At 36.3% G+C, this 12,904-nt stretch overlaps 1 protein-coding gene across 2 annotated transcripts in view; it reads left to right on the plus strand.

Moving 5' to 3' along the window:
* The window catches only part of LOC118185419 (membrane metallo-endopeptidase-like 1), a 101,339-nt gene that overhangs the window by 40,374 nt on the left and 48,061 nt on the right, over positions 1-12,904 (plus strand). For both annotated transcript variants that reach the window (XM_035355257.2, XM_035355267.2), the window contains 2 exons: positions 5,409-5,614; positions 8,652-8,852. In XM_035355257.2, the coding sequence (XP_035211148.1) occupies positions 5,409-5,614; positions 8,652-8,852 (407 nt within the window). The remainder of the gene's footprint in view (positions 1-5,408; positions 5,615-8,651; positions 8,853-12,904) is intronic.

Below are 12,904 nucleotides of genomic sequence, written 5' to 3' on the forward strand. Positions count from 1 at the left end.
AACACCCTGTATTAGGCTAATTAAAATACATTTTATAAACATAAAAAACGATGTTCCAAAAAGCTATCGAATGTGACTAAATTGCATATGCCTTACGATAGACTATGTAAATAATCGACTTAAATAGCGGCCTTTAACTGACTAGCTGGAGCTTCAGTACATTGCAACAGATCGTAAGAGTGGTATATAAAATAGAGGGATACCTCACAGATGGGTTTGCAAACAATATGAAGAACTATTACTATTTGAGAGAAGATGTGCAATTGGAGTAAAGAATGCATGGTGATCAAATCGCAAGATCGTTAGACATTTGGGTTGGGGCAATGCTACCATTCGACGATATTGGCAGGAATGGGTGATAATGGCCATATAAATACGAGTAGATAGCATCAAGAAGACAGCGGCCTATCGAGAGTGACGGCAGAAGGCGAGGGCAGACAAATCGTCCAATCGGCGCTCACAGCCCTAGATGCGTGTGCAGTAACTGTTGTCCGGCGACTCAGCGAACGGGGGTTGAATCACGGAGGTTGTTTGCGCCGACTGCTTCTCACAGTTGCACGCCGCTAGGTACGTTTGCAGTGGTGGCGGATGCATTTGACTTGGTTCCTCAAGGAGTAGGATAGAATTGTTTTCAGTGATGAGTCCCGCTTCGAATTGAGACTGTATGACTAGAAAAGATATATTTGGAGACTACCAGTAAAGCGGTGGGATACTCAGCTGAATGTTGTCCGCCACACAGCCCCATAACCAAACGTTTTGATATAACGTGCCATTTCATTCAATAGCTGTCACCCTGTGATTGTCATTTGTGACACACTTACAACATAGTGGTAAGTCGACGAGATTCTGAGACGCCCCGTAGTGCTGCTCTTTCTTTCTTTCACAGACAGCTGGGATTATTTTTCAACAGAATAATATGATGAGTAGACGTCTGTGACTACTCGAGTACCTATCCAACTCGTCACTGGAATTGCAAGGTAAACCATCTGCCAGGAAGGCATCCGGCAACTGAACGAGTCAATACCCAGTCGGATAACGGTTTGCTTCAGCTGTATTTCATGAATAAAACAACGTTCAATTCCTATAATACTGTTCGTGTTTCATTCTCAATACGCATCTACCAAGTTTCATCCCATTTGGATAAATCCTTGTCGGTGCGTTGCTTTCTATGCTATAGTGTGCATATGTAGTTCATATATCATCATGAAATTTCACTCAGTTTGACTGGAAATTTTCGTGTTTTCCACTGAAGATAAATGCTATGATTTAGAGATCATTGAACAATTTGTAAAAAAATAGATCGCCTATCCAAATTTAGCTGCAATTTTTGTTTTATATCTACGAGTTTGGACTACGGTATTCGTAAAATTTCCTTTCTGGAACTTTACATTTCTCAAATTAGAGAACTGAAAGAGAGGTATTTCTATCAATAATTTAGTATTTCTAATACAGACAGTAAAAGGGCTTTTATTTATGAACTTATCTTTAAACAAGATTTGAGTAATGAAGAATTAGCATTTGTTAAAACCCATTTACGTTTAATTAAGAAAGATGCAAAGTAAATATGTTGTTTAAAGATGGGTTTAATTGAATGTGAGAGACAAGTACCTAATTTAGAGAAAAGTTCATATAAATGTTCATTTCTCAGAAACCCCCAACTTATTTTTATCAAAAGAAATTTATATGAATTCCAGAATTTCCATCAAAAGAGGAGAAAACAAATTAATGCAGTTTCCATTTTCTAATTTTCTCCTTTTCGGAAAAAAAAAATTGATTGGATTGAAACTGCGTATACGTTCCAATTCCCGAACACCTAGTGTACCCGCAATTATGAAATATTAACCCAATGACTAAATAATGGTCCGCTATAGCACATGAAAACCGCACATAGAAGAGCAAAGCTTTAATGCAAAGGATGCTATGACAGGAAATTGCAGTTGCAAGGACATCAAGAATCATAATTATACTTTGCAGTCTGCTCCATCAATGTGTGAGAAAAGCCATGTTATTGATTGAAAGAGATTTGTTTGACTGCCGTGCCCGTGAATGGCGTGCCCATTCAGTGATCTTTGCTGCAGACGCTAGGCATTTTACAGTGAATAATATACACTGAAGTAACAAAAGTCATGGGATAGCAATATGCAAATATACAGATGGCAGTAGTATCGCGTAAAAAATGTATAAATGCGAAGTGCTTTGGCAGGGCTTTCATTTGTGTTCAAGTTATTCATGTGAAGAGGCTTTGACGTGATTATGGCCGCACGACGAGAATTAACAGACTTTGAACGCGGAATGGTAGTTGGAGCTAGACGCATGGGTCATTCCATTTCGGATATCGTTAGGGAATTCAACATTCCGAGATCCACAGTGTCAAGAGTGTGCCGAGAGTATCTAATTTCAGGCATAACATCCCACCATGGACAGCGCAGTGGCCAACCACCTGCACTTAATGACCGAGACCAGCGACGGCTGCGTAGAGTTGTCAATGTTCACAGACAAGCAACACTGCGTCAAATAACCGCAGAAATCTATGAGGGACGTGTCCAATAGGACAGTGCGGCAAAATTTGTCTTCCTTGGGCTATGCCAGCAGAAGATCGACTCGAGTGCCTTTACTGACAGCACGACATCGCCTGCAGCGACTCTCGTGGGCTCGTGAGCATATCGGTTGGTCCCTAAACGAATGGAAAACCGTGGCTTGGTCAGATGAGTCACGATTTCAGTTGGTAAGAGCTGATGGTAGGGTTCGAGTGTGGCGCAGACCCCACGAAGCCATGGACCCAAGTTGTCAACAAGGCACTGTTCAAGATGGTGGTGGTTCCATAATGGTCTGGGCTGTTTTTACATGGCATGGACTCGGTCCTTTGGGGCATTTGAACCGATCATTGACTGAAATGGATACCTTCAGCTACTTGGAGATCACTTACAGCCATCCATGGACTTCACGTACTCAAACAACGATGGGATTTTTATGGATGACAATGCGCCATGTCACCGGGCCACAATTGTTCGCGATTGGTTAGAAGAACATTCTGGACAATTCCAGCGAGTGATCTGGCCACCTAGATCGCCCGACATGAATCCCATCGAACATTTATGGGACATCATCGAGAGGTCAGTTCGTTCCCAAAACTCTGCACCGTCAAAACTTTCACAATTATGGACGTCTATAGAGGCAGCATGGCTCAATATTCCTGCAGGGGACTTCCAACGACTTGTTGAGTCCATACCACGTCGAGTTGCTGCACTTCGTCGGACAAAAGGAGAACAGACAAAATATTAGGAGGTATCCCATGACTTTTCTCATTTCAGTGTATAACAAAATTCCAAAAATTCGTAGCACAGCACATGTGAACGTTTTATGAGCGGTTTCGACCATGCTGATTTCCAATATCCATAATCTAATGTCGAAATTACTACAAACATAAGTGTATTCATCCCAATATTTCCAAAGTATGGATAACAGGAAATCGGAAAAAGAATTCATTGAAGGCCGACTAAATTTCAGGTAAACCATTTTGCCTCTTTTGACCTCATTATTGCGAGACATTGCCGCTTACTTTCAATAAGATTTCATAATTCACACTAAGCGCGGACGTTCAGTGCTTCTGTGTCTGGAGACGGGCTGGCTAGGGCAAAGATTCCGGCTTTAATGTGAAGTAAACATCACAGTGAAAGTCAACGGAGACTTTTCCTGTACGATACTTGCCTAGCCGTAGTAATCTTGTTTACTTTTCTTCAAAGGCGTAGCTAGAGTTTTCAGCGCCCGGGGACAACTGAAGATTTTGCGCCCCTTTCTCTGTGCCACGAACGGAAAACATTTCATTCTAAAATTTCGTAACATCAGTTTGGCGCCCCCTGAATGCTGCGCCCGGGGACAAATGTCCCCCCTTGCCCCACCCTAGCTACGCCACTGCTTTTCTTACAGTAGTGAAGTACGACATTGCAGTACGACTTATAAATGCGACATTTCTAAGGGTAGAATGTTCCGAAATCTAAATGCTGTGTGATTCTTAGCGTAAAATGCCCAGGCTGCAAGGCCCGCTTTTGCTAAAAGACACTATTTGACCACATATGACGTGTCATATATGGTCAAATAGTGTGCTACGAATTCTTCCAGGACTGTTTACTTCATATTGACAACTTTTATTGCCAAAATAATGACGTGATCGCTTCTGATCGAACCGAATTGGCTCATGGAGGGACGTATTCCAGATCATCTCGCTATGTCGAGGAACTATCCAACCAACGAAGTGTTGAATGGGTATATCTCAAGATATTATACTGGAACTATATGTATCTATGTCATGCCAAGTGAAGTTTTGAACTCGATCGAGAGGTGGGATGGCAGTGAATACAATTTTTTCACTTTAGTAGTGGTTTTATTCGAGTAGTTAGCTCTACTACTTTAGAATCAAGATGGTGTCTTTTTACATCCATGCCTTATTACGTATATTAGTTTTAACAACACTGATTGACTGATTCCTTCCAAGTGCGTTATCTTTTTAAAGGGCGAGAAAATAGTACATTTTAATCATAGCCCAAGCTAAACAGAAATATTTTATCACTCGAAGAAATTTAGAACTAAAAATTATTAGAATACGTCCAATAATTATTACAATGCGTCCAAGGAAATTATTAGAATACGTCCTTTTTCTTCGTTAGAAAGTTTTTATTTAAGGTGGACTAAAAGCAAAATAATAATAATAATAATAATAATAATGAAAAATCACACAATGAATTAAGGGATATAATTGAACAAAATCATCGAACTAAGTTGTAGAGTGCTTCTAAAAATTAAAGGTATACTAGGCATTTTAGGGATATGATTGAACAAAATCATCGAAATTAATTGTAAAGTACTCATAAAGATTAAAGGTGGGTAGGTATGTTAAATTTAAAAAAACCAGACTTTTAGAAGATAAGTAAAAAAGGAAATTTTACGGCAGGAACGAGCATATATTTTACTGCAGATGTAACTATCATGACCATTGCGTCATAATAAAATCTATAAATTCATTCATTTTAAATCTTGAACACTTAACCAGAATGCAATTTTCTTCTATTTTTGCTTTTTATAGTGAATATGTTTTAATCATGTTTAATCAAATGCTGTCTCGAAAATGCATAATATAAATAATAATTTCTGTAAGTTTCCATTCGTACTCATTCGAATGTGAGATCTTGAATTCCACTTAGCTTTTTAGAAATCGCTCCATTTCACATTTGTCTGTTTACTATTTTTAAAATCTTACTATTTTCAAAAAAAAAAAAAAAAAAAAAAAACATTTCTGTCATCGTATGCTGCATAATTACCCTGAATTTCTACAGACATTTTAGTAATCAACTTTACTTCTATATTTGTCATTTAAATTATGGAAACCAGTGTATTATAGTTTGCATCTGCAGCCCACGTCGAGGAATTTTCCCTGTCAGAATTGATGCAAATTCTGTCGAACAAAGGCATCGGTGAATGGCCCTTCTTGAATCCTGAATGGAAGGATTGTCGTCTGGATGTTGAATGGAGAATGGCTAAGCTTAATTCCATGGGCGTGGATTCGTTCTTTCGCCTGGAAGCTCGTTTCGGCGGAGAGGACCATCGTCTACACGCTTTTGTAAGTACGTCCCTCTTGCCACAACATTTTCATTATCAACGCATTTGTTAAAAAAAAAAAAAAATACTAAGCGAATTTAAAATTAAACAGTTTCGTAAATTAAATTTATCATTGACGTTACTTTCACATTCAGAAGAAAAATTCTACAAAATCCAGTCATTGATCCCATAGCTAAATACAGATTTAAAATGAAGTGATTACTTTTATTTGATTAATTTGGATATGCTTCATCTAAATCTGAAGATGCTGCTCACATTATTCTATTTTAAGTCACAGGTATAACTGAACGGAATGATGTCTTATCAATGGAAAAAACAACAAGCAGCCACAAGCAGTGGCTGGAAGACCAAACGCCATTAATTGCTCTTAATCAGGAATGTCACAGAAAAGTACTTTACAAAAATGATTACAAGACATCTTGCATAAGTTTCTCCATATGACAATAAGCAAAACATCAATGTATCACATCATAATACAATAATATAGTGCATTTAGTAATAAGATACATGAATACGTAATTTAATGGTATTTCATATTATAATGCCTTAATATTATGAAATAAAGTACGAATGATACTATAAGTTAGATATAACTAAATGTGAAATATTTTTAAAAATGTTTTCTTAATGCAGTACTACAAGTGATGCATTACATTTATGTTATTTTACATAATAACTGTAGTAATGCAAAGTATTTTATAACGCATAAATAGTTATTTAAGAATGATGTATATAAGTGATATATGAGTGAACCTAAATACGATAATACATTGCGTTAGGTGATTACATTAGTTGTTTTAAACAGCGCCCCACTTACTCTCTGTATATGAAAGAAACATTACAGCAAATAAAGCGTTACATTAAATGATTCAGTGAAACGGTTATACTGTATGTAAAATGACACATATGATAATAATTGAAAACTATACTTGACGCAGGAATTCAATAATAATATGCAAAGTATTATAACAATTAAATCAATACTTGGCGTGATTCTGATATAAATAAAAAATAATAATAAAAAGGAGGGTTACTCAAAGTAAATTTTTAGTGACTCAGTGCACTTTATAAAACCTTACATGATAAATTGAGTAATGCGTACATTTTATGATACATTGAGTAATGCGTACATTTTATGATACATTATGTAAAATGTAGAACATAGTATTAAGTAACAAATACATAAATAAACAATACAAATACATAGGTACCATGTATAAAACTTCATTTCTCAGTGGTGCACTGGTCTAAATACGCTAATAGGTAATTTAAATTCATTCAAGAATACATTAGTACTCTATTACAAATATTGCAAAGTAGTAAAAAAAGGGGAAAAGAAGGATGCACATTTAAATTTTAAAAAAGCATACATGAAAGTATAAATAAGTAAACTGCAAACATAAAAGAAAAAAAGAAAAAGAAAAAGAAAAACCTGAGTAAGAAGAAGAGTTAACATTGCTTCTAATGAAAGAAGTGCACGTTTTGAAATCATTTAAGGGCTAAACTATGAATTTTTCATACAAACTTATATTAATGAGCTACAAAGAATCATCAGTGCATTTTAAATATATTCATTCATTCATTCATTATTGCTATCGCCGGAATATTGCGACTGAAATGCAACGTATCTGGCTCTTGATACTTATGCCCAAAGGGCGCATGACGGTGAATAGTCCAGACGGGAAAAAGTACGTAAATATAATACAAGATAGTTTATAAAAAGTATACTGGTGAAAGATAATATTATATTATTAACAACAGAAAGAGAAATTCAACAAAACTTACTAATTGAAATCTGATTCAGAGGAAGAAAATAAATTTAAGCTGTAACAAATCTTTATACACTTAGTAAATTTATTTAATGCTCTTTTTGATTTCAGTAACTGGCTAAGCCAATTTGCCCAGTATTGTTCTGAAGGCTGTCATCGGTAGTCTGGTATTTGAAGATGAATTTTGCGTTCAATATTTAGGTATTATTTGCCTTTTTACTATCTGAGATGTTAATGAGATGTTTCATAAACTGCACACACTGCGTTTTCTTGTCTCAAGTAAGACTTCGCAATAAATTCATTAAGAGAGTTCCTATTTATATTCTAAATCAAATAAAGAAAGAAACTACAAATAAAATATATAATTTAAAAAACACTGATTCATTTTCAGCGACTTTCATTCACTCAGTCATTCAAGAAGGATATTTAGTAACGCCGTGTAAGTCATGGAATCTCGAAAGTTTTAAAAAGCCGCATTTTCGTGGCCACCGCGAACAACCAATAGATGCACTATATATTTCAAAGCATCCAATATTCCGTGCGATGCTCACTTTATGAAACTTTGGGTAACTTCATTGTCGGGAAAGCCATGACTTATTTTAAACTTACGATACATTATTAAGATATCATGACGATATCTCTTCTGATATCGTCATCAGCCGAAATCAATTTGAGGAATTTTTAAAGTATAGCAAAGAAAAAAGAGAGAGGCGTGAATAATTCAATCTGAAAAATATATTTGACAAATAAATACACAAAACGCTTTCTCACCTAGCCAGAGTTCTCAAATGTTTGTTGTGAGCTTGTAAGCAATAACTTTGTCTTCGAACCATAAATGCAGTTAATTATGCTTACTTTATAAAAACCCTTTGGTTTACATCTTAACCGCTTTCATGCAAAAATATCTAATGATTAATTTACACTGTTAATATTACTCGTAATGTTATTAATGGTTCTTAAGCTTTTCTTAAATTATGAATACATATATTAAAAGTTCAGCGTTGCAGTTTTTCAGTCTAATCAGTCGTCAGAAATATAATTCAGCCAAGAAAATTGACAGAGTAGTAGTTAAATCCATCATGGTGCCAGATATTTAAAGTACCTTCGTTTCAGCTGATTTAGCTCATTCTGAATAAACTACGACTTCAAGCAACGAATTTTAATTATCATATTTAAAATCTATAAACGGAGATATTTTTTTCCTACTGTAATTAGTTAAAGTCCAGTTAAAGATCGATAAGACATTTAGTTTTGTTTTTTCTGTTACAGCTGAGTGTAGCTGAACCTCTAGTGAATGGTATCTGCGATGATGGCGATGATAATGTAAACAAAACGCTGGAGAAAGCATCCGAACATCGCAAGATTCTGTTGTCAGTTTTAGAATTGCTAAATGTGGAAATCACCAATGTCACAGAAGCGGATGTAGATGATATTTTCCTGTTTGATTTCAAATTTTGCAATGCTAGTAAAGTAAGTACTGGGAAAGATAAAGTGGCAGTTTTGAAAATAATTAGTTTTCGCAACTTCATTAGCTTTCTAGTTTTAATTTATTGTATCAGATGTGAAACTTCTACCCCATGTTCTTTTCAAAATTTATTATCTGAATATAAGTACTGATCTGCACTGATGGCCATTAAAATTGCAACACCAGGAAGGAATGACCTGACGAACGTCAAAATCACGTGAAAGGAAGAAGTTGGGATATGCAAATGATTATTTCAGCTCATTTAGACGACGCAGGAGGAAGAAACTTTTGCACTGCATAAAAGAAAAGTTGTCAAGTGGATTTCTCATTTGGAAAGTGCTTTGTAAGGTTGGAGTCTGTTCAGAATATCGTGTTATGCCTTGAATAAGAAGAGGAAATGCTTACCAGCAAGTTTCGGAATTCGATAGAGGCCGGATCGTTACCTATCGAGAGTGTAGAATATCATTCCGTGATATCGCCCGTCGCACTGGTCCAAACACTGTCAAACGAATATGGAATCAAGAGATTGCTGAGGGGCATTTCGAGATGACAGACATATTGTGAGGTCAGCTCTGCAAAACCGTACAACCACATCACGAACCATTAGTCAGGAAATGGGCATGTTTGCAGCACGCCCAGTATCAGCTCGTAAGGTGCGCTGACGTTTGTAGTAGCGTGGACTATCAGCAGAGTGATCATTACTTCGGTTTAGAGAGAGACGGCGACTCTTTTGCGCCAAACAACAAACCTGGGTACAGAAGTAGCACAATGTCGCCTTTTCAAATCAGTCCGGGTTCTACGTGCAGTATTCGGATGGCCGTGTACGTGTCTGGAGTGTCCGAGGAGACCGCACGTCGCCTGCTTGCACTCGATATTGGCATAGAAGCCCTACATCTGGCGTGATGGTTTGGGCAGCCATTGGGTACGCGACACGCTCATCTGTAGTTCGGTTCGACGGTAATTTGAACTCAGATGGGTTCATTTCTGACATCTTACGTCCAGTGGTTGTGCCCTATCTTCGAGGCTCCCAAAAGCCATGTTCCAACAAGATAATGCAATACCACATGTTGCACGTCGTGTTATGACCTTCCTCGATACGCAGGGTATAATTACGGGGCGCAGCCCCCAGCCCACCTAACCAAGACAAGCTTGGTCATATGACTCTACATGGGAGCAAGCCCGTCCAACAACAAACGACGAGCCAGCGATCCAGCCGTGCTCAAAACACTCAACAAGAGAACAAGAAAAAACAAAAAGAAAAACTACAAGCCCCGGGAAACCAAACATCAGGAACCGAGTAACAAAAAATTAGTAAAAGGAAAACATAAAGAAATAATAAATACGACCAGGGAAATTCACTTTATCCCTGGACCTAAGACATTCATACAAACGAACAGAACCAAATAATAATAATACTGTTAGAAACAAAAAATAAGACGACGTAGAACAAATAAACACATATACATACATCGTTCACACAAAAATGCCTATGGCTTTTTTTGACGAATTTATAATCCTCATAATCTCTCTAGAATATTCTTGAAGATTCTTATAATTTTTCTTAAAGTCACTGTGAAGTTGTTTTCTATATTTAACCCTTGCACTCCCGGTAAAACTACAGTCTTAAAAAAAAATGCTTCGAGTCTCCAAGATCATTGCAAACTTTACATTTATCACTATCCTGTAGTCCAAATCTTTTTAAATAAGCTGGAAAACGACCATGTCCTGTTAAAATCTGATTGACATTAATATCTATATACATTTCCATCTTTTTTCCCAAATATATATTTTTTAACAAGCCATAGTTTCTACTAGAGTGTTCCCAGCTGGTTTTCCACTCATACAAGACATGATTAAATAAAACGGAGGTGGCTCTTCTTTTAGAGTATGGTATATACTTCGCAATAACATTCTCATCCAATATCGCAGCTTTTGCCAATTCATCAGCCCTCTCATTCCCATCATAACCAGCATGTGCTTTCACCCAGTGAATTTTAATATTATGTATATTTTTCAATTGTAAAAATAAATTTTTTATATCAAATACTAAACAGTTTTTATTTTCCGGGCCCGAGAGAGATTGCAGTACCGACAAGGCGTCGGAATAAATATTTATGCAATAACCAACTTTTAAAGTCCTTTTAATCCAATTCAAAGCCTCAAATATTGCATACATCTCAGCTTGATACACAGAGTTCATAGCATGGAGTTTAAATTTACAATTATGAATCTCAATGCCATAGAAGAAAACAACAAATGCACCTCCAATACCACCCTCGAGCCCCGAACCATCTGTATAGATATCCAATTCTTGATATTTCAAATAGTTACAATCATAAACAATCGAAATTCTATTAGCAGGATGTATATAACTATCATCAAAACTTCGGAAAGCATCGCTGTTAATGCTACAATTATCAATCTTTATTTCCTTCACCAAATCATTTAAAAGTAAAAATTTTTGATAGTAAAATCTATATTGGGAAGAGAGGGGAGGAATTCCTGCGAGAATACAGACCACCTCCGTAGAAACAGTCCTGAAGACTCTAGTAATAGCCAGCATCCAGCTCCTCTGCAAAGAATTTAATTTATCTCTTAGTCTGATCAGCTCCCCTGCCCTAGCACCCCAAGCACCTATACCATAAAATATTTTCGGTAAAATAACACAATTAAAAATCTTCTTCAATATTGGTGCTTTCTTTTGTAATATCTCCACATTAAAAGTACTCCTATAAAAATGTAAAATCTTATCAGTATCTCTGTGTAAAAGTTTAAAATGTTCAATAAAATTCAATTTTTCGTCAATAACTACACCAAGATATTTAATATTCTTCTGAAATCTAACATTTTTCCCATCAAATTTCAATTTCGGGACTCTAGTCTTGGCACCTCCCCTAGGAAAAAAGAGTCCAAAAGTTTTATCCACATTAAATTGAATGTTTTCACCTTGACTCCAATTAAGCATCTGTTTTTCGACTTTAGTAAATGTATCCTGAATTTTCTCCAAAGAGGTGCCACTAATAAGAAGTAAAATATCATCAGCGTAGCATATAATTTTTGCATTAGGAACATTAAAACTAGTCAGGAGTGGGGTAACTATAAGGGCCCAGAACAGGGGAGCACTACATGATTCCTGCGGACATCCTTTATACATTTGCAAATTTATATCAATATTTTCTGATACACCCTTAAAAACTATACTTCTATTATTAAAATAATCCTTAATGAGCATATACAACTTTTTTGTTACCCCTAACTCAATCAACTTGTTCAACACGGAGGACCATCGTACAGAATCGAAGGCAGCTTTTACATCAAAAGAAACAATAGCAACATGTTCAGTGCTCTTCAATTTTCGTATTTCATCCACAACCGCAGGGTTGTGGTTCGATACGCAGGGTATCCGATTGCTGCCCTGCCCTTCACGGTCTCCAGATCTGTCACCCATTGAAAACATCTGGTCATGGGTTGCTGAGAGACTAGCCCGCCACCCCTCTCCAGTTAATACGGTTGATGAAGCAGCATGGAATGAGTTGCCCAATTTGACTGTATGCCTAATGGGGTAAGGGCCGTTTTACCTGCCATGGATGGCATCTGTTTCTACTACTTTGTCACCCAAGGAAACCTCCAAAATGCTTACAAATTTAATCATTATGTCTTCATTCATACTGTTTACGTGCAATAAATATCTTTTTGTATTTGCTTTTCTTTATGATGTTGTAATTTTAATGGCTAGCAGTGTATTTAAGTGAGAGAGTGCAGAAAGCATGTTTATATTCAGAGAGGTATATATCTGCATTTACAGGCCAGTATGAGTTTAAATACTTTAATCTTAAAGAAAACATCACGTTCCAATTTGTAATTTTTATAGTTTAAATTATCAGTAAACCTTCGAATGAGACATTTTATAATTATCAGAGTTTTATTTATGTTTCATATTTTATAACTAAATAAGGCTCGAAATTTATGTAAACATAAGGAAAAAAACATACTTTTATTATAATTCTTTAGTATAAAGAACAAGGGAATAATGCTAGGATAGTTACTGAGCCGCAAA

This window comes from Stegodyphus dumicola, chromosome 1 (assembly GCF_044657685.1).
Source record: "Stegodyphus dumicola isolate Sdum_Otavi_A_Nest chromosome 1, ASM4465768v1".
Taxonomy (NCBI): Eukaryota; Metazoa; Arthropoda; class Arachnida; order Araneae; family Eresidae; genus Stegodyphus; species Stegodyphus dumicola.